This window comes from Salmo trutta, unplaced genomic scaffold (assembly GCF_901001165.1).
Source record: "Salmo trutta unplaced genomic scaffold, fSalTru1.1, whole genome shotgun sequence".
Lineage (NCBI taxonomy): Eukaryota > Metazoa > Chordata > Actinopteri > Salmoniformes > Salmonidae > Salmo > Salmo trutta.
Genome location: NW_021822521.1, coordinates 559,354 through 581,881, shown reverse-complemented (window position 1 = coordinate 581,881; position 22,528 = coordinate 559,354). Strand labels below are relative to the sequence as shown.

The window sequence follows — 22,528 nt, the reverse complement described above, 5'->3', positions numbered from 1 at the left end:
TGGCGCTCTAGCGACTCCTTGTGGTGGGCCGGGTGCCTGCAGGCTGACCATGGTAGTCAGTTGAACGGTGTTTCCTCCGACACATTGGTGCGACTGACCTCTGAGTTAAGCGGGCGGGTGTTAATAAGAAGCTCGGTTTGGCGGGTCATGTTTCGGAGGACGCATGACTCGACCTTCGCCTCCCGAGCCCGTTGGGGAGTTGCGGTGATGAGACAAGATCGAAATTGGGGAGAAAATGTTTGTTTGTTTTTTTAAGTTGGTATCCCTTTGACACTTAAACCTTTTGTTTTTCGGATAGCATATGAAACCTTTCCCTTTGTGTAATAAACACCATACAAATCAACCACCTCATTTTGATTGTCCATTTATTCAGATCAGAACAGGTAGTGAGCAGCAGCACAGCAGCAAGGAAAAAATCCCTAGAAGAAAGGAAGAAACCTGGAGAAGAACCAAAAAGCTAAACATTCATTGCACCAGTAACTTTAGGAATACAGTACAGCCAGTGAAATAGATGAGTCCTTCATTGGACCAACTCTGTCTAACATTGTTAACAGCATGTGCAGCTTGGGGTTATGTCAACAGGAGCTGAGTTTATCCACATATTCCAGGTAAACATTAACCTGGTGGGGCTTTTCTACCCTGTTACTGCCCCTATATAAAATAACAATCATTCTCTCATAATACTGTTCTCACTCTCCCTGACAATATAGATAAGTTACAGACAGGACTCATCATTCTCTCATAATACTGTTCTCACTCTCCCTGACAATATAGATAAGTTACAGACAGGACTCCTGCTCTGTTCAATTCAGAGGCTTGCAGGTGTAGGCTATGTGCACGTCCCAAATGGCACCATAAACGTAGTGCACTACGTAGGGAGTGAGGTGCTATTTGGAGACGCTTCTCTGTGGGTCATGGTTATTGAGTAAACAACTTTAAGTTGTGCAATTATTTACCTAAACCATGAAGCTGTTTCAGCTTGCAGATAAATCACAGCGCCGCTTTCCCTTTCTCCGACTCCTCTCACCTTGGAATGTTCTCCCTCTGCAGGTAGACTAATATTGACTTTAGAGTGGCCTATCAACATCTGTGGAAGTTAATCGGCATCACTGCATCTAGTCTGCCTGTTTGTATCGTCTTTTTTTCTGGAAAGGGATTCTATAGTAGAGCCTCTCTCTCATTTTCTCAGGCACGTTCAATTCGTAGCAGATTCATCTTTAGCGAGTCGCGACAGAGAGATCGAGGTGTGGTATTGCGGTAACTGCGACTGCCTCCACTCTGCGGGCGGGTAGAGTTGGATAAAGTGAAGGGAGGAGCCGTGCACCTGTTCGACCAGTTAGGGACACATGACTGCAGAAGAATTTGCCTGAGTTGGTGTCCTTTGTCGAGATACAAGACGGGAAGGATGTCGGAGCCAGCGACGAATCCTGCGGCGACAGCATTCCCAGAGCCGACGATATCTTTGCCATTGGGACTACAAATATTGAGGACGTACTCCGGTGCTCTGATCTGCTTGGAAATTGTGAGTGTCACATCTCTATTTCTGACTACGAGTTTTGTAAGCAAAAACACCATCGGTGGTCAGATAGATTCTGGTTACACCCTTGTTTGAAGTGGCCTAATTGGGGAAACTGCAGTCTAATCGATAGTCTCTTAATCCTGTTTAGTTTATTTTGTTCATTAGAGTTTTAGGATTTTCTTTTTCATCGCACAGGAAGTTACGTATGCCGCTATCAGAGGAGCCAGGCAGGTAGCGTCATAGTAATGGGAGTTCAGTCATTACTGTACTTCGGCTGTGTTTTACTAACGGCATATAGGCAACTCCCTATTGTACAATCTGATAGTGTAGTAGTGATAGGATCAGAACATACTGTACATTTTGTCATTGTGAAGTGAACGATAAAATAGATACAACTGTTCTCCAGCTAAATAGTATAGCAGTGTGCTACTAGGCCTATAAATAATCTGTATTCAGTTCAATAACAGCCTGCTCCTTTTAGGCCTATAAATAATCTGTATTCAGTTCAATAACAGCCTGCTCCTTTTAGGCCTATAAATAATCTGTATTCAGTTCAATAACAGCCTGCTCCTTTTAGGCCTATAAATAATCTGTATTCAGTTCAATAACAGCCTGCTCCTTTTAGGCCTATAAATAATCTGTATTCAGTTTAATAACAGCCTGCTCCTTTTAGGCCTATAAATAATCTGTATTCAGTTCAATAACAGCCTGCTCCTTTTAGGCCTATAAATAATCTGTATTCAGTTCAATAACAGCCTGCTCCTTTTAGGCCTAAAAATAATCTGTATTCAGTTCAATAACAGCCTGCTCCTTTTAGGCCTATAAATAATCTGTATTCAGTTCAATAACAGCCTGCTCCTTTTAGGCCTATAAATAATCTGTATTCAGTTCAATAACAGCCTGCTCCTTTTAGGCCTATAAATAATCTGTATTCAGTTCAATAACAGCCTGCTCCTTTTAGGCCTATAAATAATCTGTATTCAGTTCAATAACAGCCTGCTCCTTTTCACACATGGAAATCGTACCCTGTATCAGGCCTATGATGCATTTTAAATAAACTGTCATTCATGTCATGATCAGATCTCACAGTCTGGTCAAACAGTCATGTTATTCTTAAAGCATTTATTATGTCACAAATATCAATCAGTCTCACGTATGATGACTTGTCTAACAAATGTTCTCTATTCTGTTCATCCAGATATTTGGAGGGTTAGTATGGATCCTGGTGGCCTCCTCCAACGTGCCCGTGCCCCTGCTACAGGGCTGGGTGATGTTTGTCTCTGTCAGCACGTTCTTCTGTTCCAGCGTGTACCTCCTCCTCTTCCTCCTGGGCTTGGCTGACAGAATCAACACTGACTGGAACCTGATGGTGAGTCTAGTGACGAGGATTACCCAAGGAACAGGTCACAAAAAACAACACATTTTCTGACGTCACATGACATCTTTATCAGAGGTAGAGTCTTCCTGGTCTGTTTGGTTTAACACTTCAGGGCTGTCCAACTCCAGTCTTCCTGGTCTGTTTGGTTTAACACTTCAGGGCTGTCCAGCTCCAGTCTTCCTGGTCTGTTTGGTTTAACACTTCAGGGCTGTCCAACTCCAGTCTTCCTGGTCTGTTTGGTTGGTCACTTCAGGGCTGTCCAACTCCAGTCTTCCTGGTCTGTTTGGTTGGTCACTTCAGGGCTGTCCAACTCCAGTCTTCCTGGTCTGTTTGGTTGGTTACTTCAGGGCTGTCCAACTCCAGTCTTCCTGGTCTGTTTGGTTGGTCACTTCAGGGCTGTCCAACTCCAGTCTTCCTGGTCTGTTTGGTTGGTCACTTCAGGGCTGTCCAACTCCAGTCTTCCTGGTCTGTTTGGTTGGTCACTTCAGGGCTGTCCAACTCCAGTCTTCCTGGTCTGTTTGGTTGGTCACTTCAGGGCTGTCCAACTCCAGTCTTCCTGGTCTGTTTGGTTTAACACTTCAGGGCTGTCCAGCTCCAGTCTTCCTGGTCTGTTTGGTTTGTCACTTCAGGGCTGTCCAACTCCAGTCTTCCTGGTCTGTTTGGTTTAACACTTCAGGGCTGTCCAACTCCAGTCTTCCTGGTCTGTTTGGTTTATCACTTCAGGGCTGTCCAACTCCAGTCCTGGAGAGCTACTGGTTGGTGCAGGGTTTAGTTCCACCTCGGCACTAAACACAATTCAAATGATAAATAAATAGTAGTCTTCAGTCTGGACATTTGCCATATGAATGTGATGAATTTGGAGATCACCCTGCAAATCAAACACAATATCTTTAGAATAATCAGGAGACCATGTTCTTCAGGAGCCTCATTGAAATGCTGCTGACTCCATAGCAGTTCCCCTAAACTCCTGAAAGGATATTCCATTCAGTGTCATGTCACTACAGATGTAGAACAATCCTGCTCCTTCATAGTCCTAATTACAGTACTGTGTGTGTGTGTGTGTGTGTAACACTCTGCACCACACCTACTGAGTATGATCTCATCACAACTTTAGTCATGAGCGTGCCTCTACATGCAGGTATCAACACTGACCAGACACACTGAAACATTAGAGAGCTGCTCTACTATACAGCAGCTCTGCTGCTGCTGGCCCCGATCCCAGCTCTGCTGCTGCTGGCCCCGATCCCAGCTCTGCTGCTGCTGGCCCCGATCCCAGCTCTGCTGCTGCTGGCCCCGATCCCAGCTCTGCTGCTGCTGGCCCCGATCCCAGCTCTGCTGCTACTGGCCCTGATCCTAGCTCTGCTGCTATCGCTACTGGCCCTGATCCCAGCTCTGCTGCTATCGCTACTGGCCCTGATCCCAGCTCTGCTGCTATCGCTGCTGGCCCTGATCCCAGCTCTGCTGCTATCGCTGCTGGCCCTGATCCCAGCTCTGCTGCTATCGCTGCTGGCCCTGATCCCAGCTCTGCTGCTATCGCTGCTGGCCCTGATCCCAGCTCTGCTGCTATCGCTGCTGGCCCTGATCCCAGCTCTGCTGCTATCGCTGCTGGCCCTGATCCCAGCTCTGCTGCTGGCCCTGATCCCAGCTCTGCTGCTATCGCTGCTGGCCCTGATCCCAGCTCTGCTGCTACTGGCCCTGATCCCAGCTCTGCTGCTGCTACTGGCCCTGATCCCAGCTCTGCTGCTATCGCTACTGGCCCTGATCCCAGCTCTGCTGCTGCTACTGGCCCTGATCCCAGCTCTGCTGCTGCTATTCCTGCTGGCCCTGATCCCAGCTCTGCTGCTACTGCTGCTGGCCCCGATCCCAGCTCTGCTGCTATTCCTACTGGCCCTGATCCCAGCTCTGCTGCTGCTGGCCCTGATCCCAGCTCTACTGCTGCTATTCCTGCTGGCCCTGATCCCAGCTCTGCTGCTGCTGGCCCTGATCCCAGCTCTGCTGCTATTCCTACTGGCCCTGATCCCAGCTCTGCTGCTATCGCTACTGGTCCTGATCCCAGCTCTGCTGCTGCTGTGCCTAATGTATCCTCAATGCTTTTTGCACATGTATTAACACTTTCATATTTTAATTATATTTCTGCCATTTAGCAGACGCTTTTATCCAAAATGACTTTGCCACACTTACACATGAACTAATAATGAACATGAAGTACTAATGACTGACTGCACTAGAGGTTGACTTGAAGGGTACTGCCTACACTACTAGCTACAGTAGTAGTGTAGGCAGTACATATATAGTGCACTACTATCGACCCTGGTCGATAGTAGTGCACTATATAGGGAGTAGAGTACCATTTGGGACCTATCCACAGACCGGCCTCAGACCCACCAGGCTCCAGTTCTTCTCCTAAATGTAGTCGTGTGTGTGTGTGTGTGTGTTGTCGTCTCATAGACGATGAGAAAACAAAGCTTGTGACACAGCTACTGAGAGAATAGTGAGCTCACACCAGACAATAGCCAGTCTGTGGGCTCTGAGTCCCCATTGTCAACAGAAGGGAGTCTGTGGCTACCTACGAAATTGCACCCTTATTCATAAGGCTCAGGTCAAACGTAGGTCAAAGATAGTGCACTATATAGTAGTAGGGTGCCATTTGGGAGGCAGCCGGTCTCTTACTGTAACCCCCTATCTATCTGGGAGGCAGCCGGTCTCTTACTGTAACCCCCTATCTATCTGGGAGGCAGACGGTCTCTTACTGTAACCCCCTATCTATCTGGGAGGCAGACGGTCTCTTACTGTAACCCCCTATCTCTCTGGGAGGCAGACGGTCTCTTACTGTAACCCCCTATCTATCTGGGAGGTGGCCGGTCTCTTACTGTAACCCCCTATCTCTCTGGGAGGTGGCCGGTCTCTTACTGTAACCCCCTATCTATCTGGGAGGCGGCCCGTCTCTTACTGTAACCCCTATCTCTCTGGGAGGTGGCCGGTCTCTTACTGTAACCCCCTATCTCTCTGGGAGGTGGCTGGTCTCTTACTGTAAACCCCTATCTCTCTGGGAGGCAGACGGTCTCTTACTGTAAACCCCTATCTCTCTGGGAGGCAGACGGTCTCTTACTGTAACCCCCTATCTCTCTGGGAGGCGGCCGGTCTCTTACTGTAACCCCCTATCTATCTGGAAGGTGGCCGGTCTCTTACTGTAACCCCCTATCTGGAAGGCGGCCGGTCTCTTACTGTAACCCCCTATCTGGAAGGCGGCCGGTCTCTTACTGTAAACCCCTATCTCTCTGGAAGGTGGCCGGTCTCTTACTGTAACCCCCTATCTCTCTGGGAGGCGGCCGGTCTCTTACTGTAACCCCCTATCTCTCTGGGAGGCGGCCGGTCTCTTACTGTAACCCCTATCTCTCTGGGAGGTGGCCGGTCTCTTACTGTAACCCCCATCTCTCTGGGAGGTGGCCGGTCTCTTACTGTAACCCCCTATCTCTCTGGAAGGTGGCCGGTCTCTTACTGTAACCCCCTATCTCTCTGGGAGGAGGCCGGTCTCTTACTGTAACCCCTATCTCTCTGGGAGGTGGCCGGTCTCTTACTGTAAACCCCTATCACACGTGATTTTCTCAATACATTCAACGAGACCTGACTACTCTCAATCCATATTATAACCCTGTCTTTCCATCTTCATTGCAGGATGTGCTGTACCACTTCACAGCACTGCTGTTCTACTTCAGTGCCTTGGTGCTGGAGGCTGCTGTTACGGCTGCCAGAGGGGTCATCAGTAGCACCAACAGCTCCATACCAGGATGTGTAACAGCCCCTAGTGGAAATATACTCACCTTCCTGGACAACAGACAATACAGTATTAATGTGGCAGCTACGGTCAGTGTACACTAACACAAAATGTCAAGGCTATCTGTAATGCAAATGGTTCACTGATCAGACCAGGCTTTTAATTCAAATTCTTCATACTGTACGTGTCTGTTTGAGTTTGCCTGGGTTGATTAACCAATATAACGTTTCCAGAACTGCAAACCCTGCCCATCTGGTTGTCACTAGTTACCAAAGTCAAAATTGTTTATATCGTAAAAATACATGAAAATAAAAATAATCTTTTTGATCTTAATATAAGGTTTAAATCAGATGAAGAAGATAAATTGTAGAAATCGGTGTGGTTTAGCCATAATTATGACTTTGTGGTAACTAATGACAACCTACTCATCTGGCACTCCAGGCAAACAAGCAAACGATCAGTTATTGGAATCGATTCTTCCAGTATTATAAACCCAGAGGTCTGTTACTACTATAACATGTTATTATTCTTCCTGTATTATAAACCCAGAGGTCTGTTACTACTATAACATGTTATTATTGTTCCAGTATTATAAACCCAGAGGTCTGTTACTACTATAACACAGTGATGTTATTATTGTTCCAGTATTATAAACCCAGAGGTCTGTTACTACTATAACATGTTATTATTGTTCCAGTATTATAAACCCAGAGGTCTGTTACTACTATAACATGTTATTATTGTTCCAGTATTATAAACCCAGAGGTCTGTTACTATAACATGTTATTATTGTTCCTGTATTATAAACCCAGAGGTCTGTTACTACTATAACATGTTATTATTGTTCCTGTATTATAAACCCAGAGGTCTGTTACTACTATAACATGTTATTATTGTTCCTGTATTATAAACCCAGAGGTCTGTTACTACTATAACATGTTATTATTGTTCCTGTATTATAAACCCAGAGGTCTGTTACTACTATAACATGTTATTATTGTTCCAGTATTATAAACCCAGAGGTCTGTTACTACTATAACATGTTATTATTGTTCCAGTATTATAAACCCAGAGGTCTGTTACTATAACATGTTATTATTGTTCCTGTATTATAAACCCAGAAGTCTGTTACTACTGTAACACAGTGATGTTTTTACAGCCTTGGTGAGGTTGTATTACATGAATCAGTGTTCTACTGCTGAGAGTGAACGGATGTTGTGCTTTGTCCTGACAGCCTCCTCCATTTCTGTATTGGTAGCTCCTGTACTGCACAGAGCTATTTTCAGAACCTAACACTTCATTACCAAGGAGACCAAACACATAAGCTCTGTAGTAAACTCCTAATCTAAGTCAATGTTTTTTTAGTAAAAGGAGCTGTAGGCCTTTGCATTCCATGAGTTAATGTTTGGTCATTGTTCTCCTGGTTCTATACTACTAGTTGGTTCAGTGATGTTGCTGTACTATATAGCTGCTGCTATTCCATTAGGTGTCCTTGCTCAAGGCTTTCTGTGAATTAACCTAACCTTTTTTTGTTGTTGTCCTGGTTCTCCTCTAGATATTTGCCTTTGTGGTGACACTCTGCTACGCCTGCAGTATGTTCATGGGCTTCAGGAGGTGGCAGATGTGATGTGACACGGAAGAAAGAAAACACACCATTTACGTTTTTCAGTTCAAACTCCTACCATGCTGTTAAGACATTGTCACGTTGTCTGTTTATTACATGTGTATAACATTATTTTTTAAAGAGAACTACTGTATAATGATATTTGCATCAAGTTTCTATTTGTTGCTATGAGATCAAGACTTTGTTGTATCTGTCATGTAATAACAGCAGACCAGGCGTTATGACTAAGCTACCCGATGTTGTAGTTGACATATTAGTGCTTGGTTGCTGAGGCCAACATGTTTAACTGTGTGATCAATAGTGTAGATTTTATTTATTAGTGTTTGATTCCCTGTAAAATAAATTCAACTCTGGATCAGAAGGGACCTATAACTGATTAAATAACAATAAGGTGACGTTATATTTTCCCTTGTAGAATGTCTAACTTTTTTTATAGCAACATGGAAAACTATGTTAAACATACTACATAGGAAAAATATCAATCACTTAATGACATTGTGTGAATACTTACTGGAATACATTTTTGAGTATATTTTGTGATTTCTGAAATGCATATTTACAAATAAATAACTTTTATTATCTTGTCGATACAACTTGTATTTTTATATTTGGCTAGTTTAGCAGGGCTTCACCAGAAGGGGGAACTATTCTCACAAAGACTGTTTTTAGCGTGGAGAGTTATTGCCTCATCAGCCCTGCTGGTTCTTCACCAGCCAGTTCAAGTGCATGTCCCAGAGGTTAAATAGGCTACTGTAGGTGGTTGGACCAGATGCCTTTGTTGTCAGTTGAAGGGAAAGGAACTTTGCCGCTACTTCTCTCTTCAACCAAGGTGCCTGAACTGAGGAGCAGTCTGAAGGGAAGAGGAGATTCCTCTTTGAGGACAGTGTCAGTTGATGAAAGTGCTTCGGGCCTTTAGCCTCATCAGGGTTTTTGGTGTCAGTTGATGAATATCTCCATACACTACCGGTCAAAAGTTTTAGAACACCTACTCATTCAAGGGTTTTTATTTTTAATACTTTCTACATTGTAGAATAATAGTGAAGACATCAAAACTATGGAATAATTTAGTAAACAAAAAAGTGTTAAACAAATCAAAATATATTTTATATTCGAGATTCTTCAAATAGTCACCCTTTGCCTTGATGACAGCGTTGCACACTCTTGGCATTCTCTCAACCAGCTTCACCTGGAATACTTTTCCAACAATCTTGAAGGAGTTCCCACATATGCTGAGCACTTGTTGGCTGCTTTTCCTTCGCTGTGCGGTCCGACTCATCCCAAACCATCTCAATTCGGTTGAGGTCGAGGGATTGTGGAGGCCAGGTCATCTGATGCAGCACTCCATCACCCTCCTTCATGGTCAAATAGCCCTTACACAGCCTGGAGGTGTGTTGGGTCATTGTCCTGTTGAAAAACAAATTATAGTCCCACTAAGCCCAAACCAGATGGGATGACGTATCGCTGCAGAATGCTGTGGTAGCCATGCTGGTTAAGTGTGCTTTGAATTCAAAATAAATCACAGACTATGTCACCAGCAAAGCACCCCCACACCATAACTCCTCCTCCATGCTTCACGGTGGGAAATACACATGTGGAAGTCATCCGTTCACCCACTCTGCGTCTCACAAAGACATAGCAGTTGGAACCAAAAATCTCCAATTTGGACTCCAGGCCAAAGGACAAATTTCTAATGTCAATTTCTCATGTTTCTTGGCCCAAGCAAGTCTCTTCTTATTATTGGTGTCCTTTAGTAGTGGTTTCTTTGCAGCAATTTGACCATGAAGACCTGATTCACGCAGTCTCCTCTGAACAGTTGATGTTGAGATGTGTCCGTTACTTGAACTCTGAAGCATTTATTTGGGCTGCAATGTCTAAGGCTCGGAACTCTAATGAACTTATCGTCTGCAGCAGAAGTAACTCTGGGTCTTCCATTCCTGTTGCGGCCTTCACGAGAGCCAGTTTCATCATAGCGCTTGATGGTTTTTGCGACTGCACTTGAAGAAACTTTCAAAGTTCTTGACATTTTCCGTATTGACTGACTTTCATGTCTTAAAGTAATGATGGACTGTCATTTCTCTTTGCTTATTTGAGCTGTTCTTGCCATAATATGGACTTGGTATTTTACCAAATAGGGCTATCTTCTGTATACCACCCTACCTTGTCACAACACAACTGATTGGCTGAAACGCATTAAGAAGGAAAGAAATTCCACAAATTAACTTTAAACAAGACACACCTGTTAATTGAAATGCATTCCAGGTGACTACCTTATGAAGCTGGTTGAGAGAATGCCAAGAATGTGCAAAGCTGTCATCAAGGCAAAGGGTGGCTACTTTGAAGAATCTCAAATATAACATTTATTTCGATTTTTTAAACATTTTTCTGGTTACTACATGATTCCATATGTGTGATTTCATAGTTTTGATGTCGTCACTATAAATAAATGAATAAATAAAAACCCTTGAATGAGTCGGTGTTCCCAAACTTATGACCGGTAGTGTACATGATTCAATTATAATTATAATGTTTTGTTTTTTATTTAACCTTTTTTTTAACTAGGGAAGTCAGTTAGGAACAAATTTTTCTTGATGGCCAAACCCGGTCAAACCCGGACGACGCTGGGCCAATTGTGCGTAGCCCTATGGGACTCCCAATCACGGCCCGGACGTGATACAGCCTGGATTGGAACCAGGGAATTCAGTGACGCCTCTTACACTGGCGCCTCTTACACTGCCTTAGACTGCTGCGCCTTTCGGGAGCAAGAGATATTTAATACAGTATTAACTACATTAATTACAGTGCAGTCGAGTCAGTTATTCCTACCACAAAGGGAAATACTATCAACCAGTGGTTATGTGGTGAGCCTAGAGGATGGTGAATGCATTAAATACCCTATTTAAGCTGCCTACAGTGAAATTCCTGGGCTCCATATCAGACAAATTAGCCCATAATCTTGTACCCATAAGGAGGAAGAAGATGTATGTGTCTACACATGGGGGAAATATCTTAGTGTTCGTCCTAAATGACACCCTATTCCCTATACAGTGCACTACTTTTGACCTGAGCCCTGGTTGGTAGAGCATGGCACTTGCAACGCTAGGGTTGTAGGTTGGATTCCCAAAGGGGGCTAGTATGAAAAAGTAAGAAAATGTATGCACTCACTACAGTAATAGGGTATCATCTGTAGGGAGTAATAGGGTATCATCTGTAGGGAGTAATACAGCACCATCTGTAGGAAGTAATAGGGTACCATCTGTAGGGAGTAATACAGCACCATCTGTAGGAAGTAATAGGGTACCATCGGTAGGGAGTAATACGGTACCATCTGTAGGGAGTAATACAGTACCATCTGTAGGGAGTAATACAGTACCATCTGTAGGGAGTAATACAGTGCCATCTGTAGGGAGTAATACAGTGCCATCTGTAGGGAGTAATAGGATACCATCTGTAGGGAGTAATACGGAACCATCTGTAGGGAGTAATACGGTACCATCTGTATGAAGTAATACGGAACCATCTGTAGGGAGTAATAGGATACCATCTGTAGGGAGTAATACGGAACCATCTGTAGGGAGTAATACAGTACCATCTGTAGGGAGTAATACAGTGCCATCTGTAGGGAGTAATACGGAACCATCTGTAGGGAGTAATATGGTACCATCTGTAGGGAGTAATACGGAACCATCTGTAGGGAGTAATACAGTACCATCTGTAGGGAGTAATATAGTACCATCTGTAGGGAGTAATAGGATACCATCTGTAGGGAGTAATAGGGTACCATCTGTAGGGAGTAATAGGATACCATCTGTAGGGAGTAATACGGAACCATCTGTAGGGAGTAATACAGTACCATCAGTAGGGAGTAATAGGGTACCATCTGTAGGGAGTAATACGGTACCATCTGTAGGGAGTAATACGGAACCATCTGTAGGGAGTAATACAGTGCCATCTGTAGGGAGTAAAAGGATACCATCTGTAGGGAGTAATACAGTACCATCTATAGGGAGTAATACAGTACCATCTGTAGGGAGTAAAAGGATACCATCTGTAGGGAGTAATACAGTACCATCTGTAGGGAGTAAATGGATACCATCTGTAGGGAGTAATACAGCACCATCTGTAGGAAGTAATAGGGTACCATCGGTAGGGAGTAATACAGTACCATCTATAGGGAGTAATACAGCACCATCTGTAGGGAGTAATACGGAACCATCTGTAGGGAGTAATACGGAACCATCTGTAGAGAGTAATACAGTACCATCTGTAGGGAGTAATAGGATACCATCTGTAGAGAGTAATAGGATACCATCTGTAGAGAGTAATAGGATACCATCTGTAGAGAGTAATAGGATACCATCTGTAGAGAGTAATAGGGTACCATCTGTAGGGAGTAATACAGTACCATCTGTAGGGAGTAATACGGAACCATCTGTAGGGAGTAATACAGTACCATCTATAGGGAGTAATACAGTACCATCTGTAGGGAGTAATACGGAACCATCTGTAGGGAGTAATAGGGTACCATCTGTAGGGAGTAATACGGTACCATCTGTAGGGAGTAATACGGAACCATCTGTAGGGAGTAATAGGATACCATCTGTAGGGAGTAATACAGTACCATCTGTAGAGAGTAATAGGGTACCATCTGTAGGGAGTAATAGGGTAGCATTTGGGACACAGCCCCTTACTTGGGGGGAAACTTAGGAACCTCTCAGATATGTGCAACCTATGGCTTTGACAGTGTGTCGTCAATTTTAACACACCTCCACCTTTTTGACCTCTGTGGCTTCGCTGACCCACATTAGATGCAAGCAAAATCCTATAGTCTGTCTTCTGAACCGTTCTACATGTGTTCTGGCAGTTTAGGCCTGAAATGGAAGTACTGGTTCTGATTTGTCTATTGTCAAAATCACACGACTTACTATGTAGCTATACAATAATAATAGGGAAAGCCCTGATGATACACTACATGACCAAAAGTATGTGGACACCTGGTCGTCGAACATCTCATTCCAAAATCATGGGCATATTAATATGGAGTTGGTCCCCCCTTTGCTGCTATAACAGCCTCCACTCTTCTGGGAAGGCTTTCCACTAGATGTTGGAACATTGCTGCGGGGACTTGCTTCCATTCAGCCACAAGAGCATTAGTGAGGTCAGGGACTGATTTTGGGCGATTAAACCTGGCTCGCAGTCGGCATTCCAATTCATCCCAAAGGTGTTCGATGGGGTTAAGGTCAGGGCTCTGTGCAGGCCAGTCAAGTTCTTCCACACCGATCTCAAACAAACCATTTCTGTATGGACCTGGCTTTATGCACAGGGGGATTGTCATGCTGAAAGAGGAAAGGCCCTTCCCCAAACTGTTGCCACAAAGTTGGAAGCACAGAATCGTCTAGAATGTCATTGATTGCTGTAGCGTTAATATTTCCCATCACTGGCATTGCGCATGGTGATCTTAGGCTTGTGTGCTGCTGCTCGGCCATGGAAACCCATTTGATGAAGCTCTCGACAAACAATTATTGTGCTGACGTTGCTTCCAGAAGCAGTTTAGAACTCGGTAGTGAGTTTTGCAACCGAGGACAGACGATTTTTACGCGCTTCAGCACTCGGTGGTCCTGTCCTGTTCCGTTCAGTGAGCTTGTGTGGCCTACTTGTTGGAAAGGTGGCATCCTATGACAGTGCGACGTTGAAAGTCACTGAGCTCTTCAGTAAGGCCATTCTACTGCCAATGTTTGTCTATGGAGATCGCATGGCTGTGTGCTCGATTTTATACACCTGTCAGCAACGGGTTTGGCTGAAATAGCCGAATCCATATACTTTTGAATATATAGTGTACATATTGAATTTGAAATATATGCAATACATTTGCCAAGAGGACATCTTGAGTGGAGGACTGAAGGATTTGAAATGCAAATGTGAGCTTAATTTCAAGAGAAACATCGATACAACGTGTTAGTTTGAATAAAAAAATGGTTATAGTTCCTGCCATTCCATTGTAGGAGGGAGGCAATGTGTCATGGCCGTCGTAGTGATTAGACCAAAATGCAGTATTAGACTTAAAACGAATCATCCAGCGATCATATACTGTTTACCAGGGGGCAGGGCTACCGACGTTAAGGCTAATCTAAAGACGGTGCTGGCTAAAGCTAAAACTGGCGAGTGTAGAGAGTATAGAGATATTGTTATCCACGTCGGCACCAACGATGTTAGGATGAAACAGTCAGAGGTCACCAAGCGCAACATAGCTTCAGCGTGTAAATCAGCTAGAAAGATGTGTCGGCATCGAGTAATTGTCTCTGGCCCCCTCCCAGTTAGGGGGAGTGATGAGCTCTACAGCAGAGTCTCACAACTCAATCGCTGGATGAAAACTGTGTTCTGCCCCTCCCAAAAGATAGAATTTGTAGATAACTGGCCCTCTTTCTGGGACTCACCCACAAACAGAACCAAGCCTGGCCTGTTGAGGAGTGACGGACTCCATCCTAGCTGGAGGGGTGCTCTCATCTTATCTACGAACATAGACAGGGCTCTAACTCCTCTAGCTCCAGAATGAAATAGGGTGCAGGCCAGGCAGCAGGCTGTTAGCCAGCCTGCCAGCTTAGTGGAGTCTGCTATTAGCACAGTCAGCGTAGTCAGCTCAGCTTTCCCCATTGAGACCTTGTCTGTGCCTCGATCTAGGTTGGGCAAAATTAAAAATGGCTGTGTTCGCTTTAGTAATCTCACTAGTATAAAGACCTCCTCCATTCCTGCCATTATTGAAAGAGATTGTGATACTTCACATCTCAAAATTGGGTTACTTAATGTTAGATCCCTCACTTCCAAGGCAGTCATAGTCAATGAACTAATCACTGATCATAATCTTGACGTGATTGGCCTGACTGAAACATGGCTTAAGCCTGATGAATTTACTGTGTTAAATGAGGCCTCACCCCCTGGTTACACTAGTGACCATACCCCCCGTGCATCCGGCAAAGGCGGAGGTGTTGCTAACATCTACGATAGCAAATTTCAATTTACAAAAAAAAAAACAATGACGTTTTCGTCTTTTGAGCTTCTAGTCATGAAATCTATGCAGCCTACTCACTCACTTTTTATAGCTACTGTTTACAGGCCTCCTGGGCCACATGCAGTGTTCCTCACTGAGTTCCCTGAATTCCTATCGGATCTTGTAGTCATAGCAGATAATATTCTAATTTTTGGTGACTTTAACATTCACATGGAAAAGTCCACAGACCCACTCCAAAAGGCTTTCGGAGCCATCATCGACTCAGTGGGTTTTGTCCAACATGTCTCTGGACCTACTCACTGCCACAGTCATACTCTGGACCTAGTTTTGTCCCATGGAATAAATGTTGTGGATCTTAATGTTTTTCCTCATAATCCTGGATTATCGGACCACCATTTTATTGCGTTTACAATTGCAACAAATAATCTGCTCAGACCCCAACCAAGGAGCATTAAAAGTCGTGCTATAAATTCTCAGACAACCCAAAGATTCCTTGATGCCCTTCCAGACTCCCTCTGCCTACCCAAGGACGTCAGAGGACAAAAATCAGTTAACCACCTAACCGAGGAACTCAATTTAACCTTGCGCAATACCCTAGATGCAGTTGCACCCCTAAAAATTAAAAACATCTGTCATAAGAAACTAGCTCCCTGGTATACAGAAAATACACGAGCTCTGAAGCAAGCTTCCAGAAAATTGGAACGGAAATGGCGCCACACCAAACTGGAAGTCTTCCGACTAGCTTGGAAAGACAGTACCGTGCAGTATCGAAGAGCCCTCACTGCTGCTCGATCATCCTATTTTTCCAACTTAATTGAGGAAAATAAGAACAATCCAAAATTTATTTTTGATACTGTCGCAAAGCTAACTAAAAAGCAGCATTTGCAAATGGAGGATGGCTTTCACTTCAGCAGTAATACATTTATGAACTTCTTTGAGGAAAAGATCATGATCATTAGAAAGCAAATTACGGACTCCTCTTTAAATCTGGGTATTCCTCCAAAGCTCCATTGTCCTGAGTCTGCACAACTCTGCCAGGACCTTGGCTCAAGGGAGATACTAAAGTGTTTTAGTACTATATCTCTTGACACAATGATGAAAATAATCATGGCCTCCAAACCCTCAAGCTGCATACTGGACCCTATTCCAACTAAACTACTGAAAGAGCTGCTTCCTGTGCTTGGCCCTCCTATGTTGAACATAATAAACGGCTCTCTATCCACCGGATGTGTACCAAGCTCACTAAAAGTGGCAGTAATAAAGCCTCTCTTGAAAAAGCCGAATCTTGACCCAGAAATTATAAAAAACTATCGGCCTATATCGAATCTTCCATTCCTCTCAAAAATTTTAGAAAAAGCTGTTGCACAGCAACTCACTGCCTTCCTGAAGACAAACAATGTATACGAAACGCTTCAGTCTGGTTTTAGACCCCATCATAGCACTGAGACTGCACTTGTGAAGGTGGTAAATGACCTTTTAATGACGTCAGACCGAGGCTCTGCATCTGTCCTCGTGCTCCTAGATCTTAGTGCCGCTTTTGATACCATCGATCACCACATTCTTTTGGAGAGATTGGAAACCCAAATTGGTCTACATGGACAAGTTCTGGCCTGGTTTAGATCTTATCTGTCGGAAAGATATCAGTTTGTCTCTGTGAATGGTTTGTCCTCTGACAAATCAATTGTAAATTTCGGTGTTCCTCAATGTTCCGTTTTAGGACCACTATTGTTTTCACTATATATTTTACCTCTTGGGGATGTCATTCGAAAACATAATGTTAAATTTCACTGCTATGCGGACGACACACAGCTGTACATTTCAATGAAACATGGTGAAGCTCCAAAATTGCCCTCGCTAGAAGCCTGTGTTTCAGACATAAGGAAGTGGATGGCTGCAAACTTTCTACTTTTAAACTCGGACAAAGCAGAGATGCTTGTTCTAGGTCCCAAGAAACAAAGAGATCTTCTGTTCAATCTGACAATTAATCTGGATGGCTGTACAGTCGTCTCAAATAAAACTGTGAAGGACCTCGGTGTTACTCTGGACCCTGATCTCTCTTTTGAAGAACATATCAAGACTGTTTCAAGGACAGCTTTTTTCCATCTACGTAACATTGCAAAAATCAGAAACTTTCTGTCCAAAAATGACGCAGAAAAATTAATCCATGCTTTTGTTACTTCTAGGCTGGACTACTACAATGCTCTACTTTCCGGCTACCCGGATAAAGCACTAAACAAACTTCAGTTAGTGCTAAATACGGCTGCTAGAATCCTGACTAGAACCAAAAAATTTGATCATATTACTCCAGTGCTAGCCTCCCTACACTGGCTTCCTGTTAAGGCAAGGGCTGATTTCAAGGTTTTACTGCTAACCTACAAAGCATTACATGGGCTTGCTCCTACCTATCTTTCCGATTTGGTCCTGCCGTACATACCTATACGTACGCTACGGTCACAAGACGCAGGCCTCCTAATTGTCCCTAGAATTTCTAAGCAAACGGCTGGAGGTAGGGCTTTCTCCTATAGAGCTCCATTTGTATGGAATAGTCTGCCTACCCATGTGAGAGACACAGACTCAGTCTCAACCTTTAAGTCTTTACTGAAGACTTATCTCTTCAGTAGGTCCTATGATTAAGTGTAGTCTGGCCCAGGAGTGTGAAGGTGAACGGAAAGGCTGGAGCAACGAACCGCCCTTGCTGTCTCTGCCTTGCCGGTTCCCCTCTTTCCACTGGGATTCTCTGCCTCTAACCCTATTACAGGGGCTGAGTCACTGACTTACTGGTGTTCTTCCATGCCGTCCATGGGAGGGGTGCGTCACTTGAGTGGGTTGAGTCACTGACGTGGTCTTCCTGTCTGGGTTGGCGCGCCCCCCTTGGGTTATGCCATGGCGGAGATTTTTGTAGGCTATGCTCGGCCTTGTCTTCGGACGGTAAGTTGGTGGTTGTAGACTTCCCTCTAGTGGTGTGGGGGCTGTGCTTTGGCAAAGTGGGTGGGGTTATATCCTTCCTGTTTGGCCCTGTCCGGGGGTATCATCGGATGGGGCCACAGTGTCTTCTGATCACTCCTGTCTCAGCCTCCAGTATTTATGCTGCAGTAGTTTATGTGCCGGGGGGCTAGGGTCAGTCTGTTTCATCTGGAGTATTCTCTTATCTTATCCGGTGTCCTGTGTGAATTTAAATATGCTCTCTCTAATTCTCTCTTTCTCTCTTTCTTTCTTTATCTCGGAGGACCTGAGCCCTAGGACCATGCCTCGGGACTACCTGGCATGATGACTCCTTGCTGTCCCCAGTCCACCTGGCCATGCTGCTGCTCCAGTTTCAACTGTTCTGCCTGCGGCTACGGAACCCTGACCTGTTCACCGGACGTGCTTGTTGCAACCTCGACAACTACAATGATTATTATTAGTTGACCATGCTGGTCATTTATGAACATTTTAACATCTTGACCATGTTCTGTTATAATATCCACCCGGCACAGCCAGAAGAGGACTGGCCACCCCTCATAGCCTGGTTCCTCTCTAGGTTTCTTCCTAGGTTTTTGGCCTTTCTAGGGAGTTTTTCCTAGGGAGTTTTTCCTAGCCACCGTGCCTCTTTCACATGCATTGCTTGCTGTTTGGGGTTTTAGGCTGGGTTTCTGTACAGCACTTTGAGATTTCAGCTGATATACGAAGGGCTATATAAATAAATTTGATTTGATTTTTTGATTTTTGATGTGAATGCTCATTTTCTTCTTTATTAAAATAAATGAACACTGAACAAAAAGAACAACGAAAACAGTCCTGTCAGGCACACAGCTAAACAAGAAACAACTACCCACAAAACCCATAGAAAAACACCCCTACTAAATAGGACCTTCAATTAGAGGCAACGAGGAACAGCTGCCTCCAATTGAAGGTCAAAACAATAAACTAAACATAGAAATAGAATAACTAGAAAATAGAACATAGAACATAGAAATACAAAACATAGAACACTACCCAAAAACCCTGACAACACAAAACAAACACACCCCTGCCACGTCCTGACCAAACTACAATAACAAATAACCCCTTATACTGGTCAGGACGTGACAGTACCCCCCCCCCCCCCCCCCCAAAGGTGCAGACCCCGGATGCACCTAAACATAAAAAACACAAAAATAAACCCAAACTAAAGGGAGGGAAGGGAGGGTGGCCACCTTGTGCTACATCCCCCCTCCCCAATCCTCCTACTACGGAGGTGGCTCAGGCTCCGGCCTTAGTCCCCAACCTAACCTGTCCACCCCCGCTGAAGGCTCAGGGCTAAGGCGCGTCGCTGGAGACCTCGGGTTGATGCGCCTCGCTGGAGACCTCGGACTGGAGGGCGACTCTGGCTGCGCCGGCTCCGGACTGTAGGCCGACTCTGGCTGCGCCGGCTCCGGACTGTAGGCCGACTCTGGCTGCGCCGGCTCCGGACTGTAGGGCGACTCTGGCTGCGCCGGCTCCGGACTGTAGGGCGACTCTGGCTGCGCCGGCTCCGGACTGTAGGGCGACTCTGGCTGCGCCGGCTCCGGACTGTAGGGCGACTCTGGCTGCGCCGGCTCCGGACTGTAGGCCGACTCTCTCGGTTCTGGACTGTAGGCCGTCTCTCTCGGTTCCGGACTGTAGGCCGTCTCTCTCGGTTCCGGACTGTAGGCCGTCTCTCTCGGTTCCGGACTGTAGGCCGTCTCTCTCGGTTCCGGACTGTAGGACGTCGCCGGAAGCACTGGACGGGGAACTGTCGCCGGAAGCTCTGGACGGGGTACTGTCGTTGGAAGCTCTGGACGGGGAACTGTCGTCGGAAGCTCTGGACGGGGTACTGTCACCGGAAGATCTGGACGGGGAACTGAAATATATGAATCCCAAATGGCACCCTAGTCCCTATCTAGTGCACTACTTTTGACTAGGGCCTATAGGGGCGTCATATATGGGCCCTGGTCAAAAGTAGTGCACTACATAGGGAATAGTGTGCCATTTAGGACGCGACCAGTGCGTCACTGTAGACACACTCAACTGTCTGTCTGTAGAGTCCCTAAAAACCCTGGCGCCTCATGGACAGCAGGAAGAGGACACATAGCTGGCCACTGACCCATCACATCACTCCACCATGGAAACAGCAGGTTTCATGTTCCTTCAAGTCTTACGTTGTCCACTCACTCTGTTTATATCTGAAATGGCAACCTAGTCCCCATCTAGTGCATTATTTTTGACCAGGCAGGAACCCTCTGGGGTAGGTAGTGAATAGAATGTCATTTTGTACGCAGCCTCTGTATTCCCCTCAGTCAGTCAGCCTTGACTTGACATGATCACTTGTACTCCAAAATGATCCTGAACATTGGTTTTGGCGAGGGCAGCCTCCCCATTCCAACACATGACATCACAGCAAAGACTAGTCCACTGTTAGACAGGCTCTGTGTTAAGACTAGACCACTGTTAGACAGGCTCTGTTAAGACTAGACCACTGTTAGACAGGCTCTATGTTAAGACTAGACCACTGTTAGACAGGCTCTGTGTTAAGACTAGACCACTGTTAGACAGGCTCTGTTAAGACAAGACCACTGTTAGACAGGCTCTGTGTTAAGACTAGACCACTGTTAGACAGGCTCTGTGTATGTTTCCTTCCGGAACCACTGCAAGGCCAAAAACATCAGTGGCAGTTCTCTGCCTACGTCCAAAATGACTCCCTATTCCCTATATAGTGCACTACTTTTGACCAGGGCCCTATGAGAGCCCTATGCACTACACAGGGAATAGGGTGCTATTCTTGACGCCACCCTGTATTGAGGTAATTTATAGAGGCAGTGGCACCAGACTCTTCCCGGCGCAGACAACAGACCAATAAATCCTCTCTTTTCCCCCCACCTCCATTCTTCCCTGCTGCCATAACTTAGTGGATGCTGAGTAAACAGCAAATAAAGGTAGTGGCTGTAAGCGTTATTGGCCTTCTCCTCAGAGAGCCAACCATTCCCAAAGAGTCAACGTACAGCCATTAGCCAAAGAGTAGAATTTAGTTCACAGGACCTGTAGGCTAACGTCAATTGTAAAGGTATCACATTCTATAGACTCTTCCATTGTAAAGATACCACATTCTATAGACTCTTCCATTGTAAAGATACCACATTCTATAGACTCTTCCATTGTAAAGATACCACATTCTATAGACTCTTCCATTGTAAAGATAGCACATTCTATAGACTCTTCCATTGTAAAGATACCACATTCTATAGACTCTTCCATTGTAAAGATACCACATTCTATAGACTCTTCCATTGTAAAGATACCACATTCTATAGACTCTTCCATTGTAAAGATACCACATTCTATAGACTCTTCCATTGTAAAGATACAACATTCTATAGACTCTTCCATTGTAAAGATACCACATTCTATAGACTCTTCCATTGTAAAGATACCACATTCTATAGACTCTTCCATTGTAAAGATACAACATTCTATAGACTCTTCCATTGTAAAGATACCACATTCTATAGACTCTTCCATTGTAAAGATACCACATTCTATAGACTCTTCCAGTGTAAAGATATCACATTCTATAGACTCTTCCATTGTAAAGATATCACATTCTATAGACACTTCCATTGTAAAGATACAACATTCTACAGACTCTTCCTTTGTAAAGATACCACATTCTATAGACTCTTCCATTGTAAAGATACCACATTCTATAGACTCTTCCATTGTAAAGATACCACATTCTATAGACTCTTCCATTGTAAAGATACAACATTCTATAGACTCTTCCATTGTAAAGATACCACATTCTATAGACTCTTCCATTGTAAAGATACCACATTCTATAGACTCTTCCATTGTAAAGATACAACATTCTATAGATCCTTCCGTTATTATACAAAAATGGACAAAAAGGAAAAAAATCGACCAGTCTTTGAGGATTGGTTTCTTAGAAGGTCCCGTTTAAGGACACTGCTTTAGAACAATGTCCTCTGTGTAGTTCAAAATACTAGACCTATAACCTTCCAACTTCACTGGAGACTTCAGAGGGAATTTCATGGAAGAGTAAGTAGCAATTTAGCATTACATGTCAAAGTTCATTTACAAAGGTGCATTGGAAAAGTCATGTTTACAGTCATCTTTTTTCCACCCTGTCTTCCAATACATGGAAAAATGATAGGAATGATCTGCTTTTTCTCCAGGCAGCTAAAAACAAACCATAATAAAAACACAATGATCCAGAGGCTTCTCTAGTATCAGCA

The 22,528-nt window shown here is 44.5% G+C and overlaps 1 protein-coding gene and 2 long non-coding RNA genes across 3 annotated transcripts; 2 read left to right on the top strand and 1 right to left on the bottom strand.

Annotated features, from left to right (window-relative positions):
• Positions 1-348: 348 nt before the first annotated feature.
• Positions 349-1,042, bottom strand: LOC115182484 (uncharacterized). Its single transcript, XR_003873754.1, has 2 exons — positions 957-1,042; positions 349-438 (listed from the first exon to the last, which is right to left on the bottom strand). It is a non-coding gene; the product is annotated as an uncharacterized LOC115182484 (long non-coding RNA).
• An 84-nt stretch (positions 1,043-1,126) lies between these two features.
• LOC115182482 (protein MAL2) lies at positions 1,127-8,884 on the top strand. Its single transcript, XM_029744086.1, has 4 exons — positions 1,127-1,522; positions 2,718-2,888; positions 6,573-6,761; positions 8,228-8,884. Exons 1-4 carry the CDS (start codon positions 1,406-1,408, stop codon positions 8,297-8,299), a joined length of 549 nt encoding a protein of 182 aa, XP_029599946.1. The 5' UTR covers positions 1,127-1,405; the 3' UTR covers positions 8,300-8,884.
• On the top strand, positions 6,768-8,061 carry LOC115182483 (uncharacterized). Its single transcript, XR_003873753.1, has 2 exons — positions 6,768-7,437; positions 7,487-8,061. It is a non-coding gene; the product is annotated as an uncharacterized LOC115182483 (long non-coding RNA).
• Positions 8,885-22,528: the final 13,644 nt, after the last annotated feature.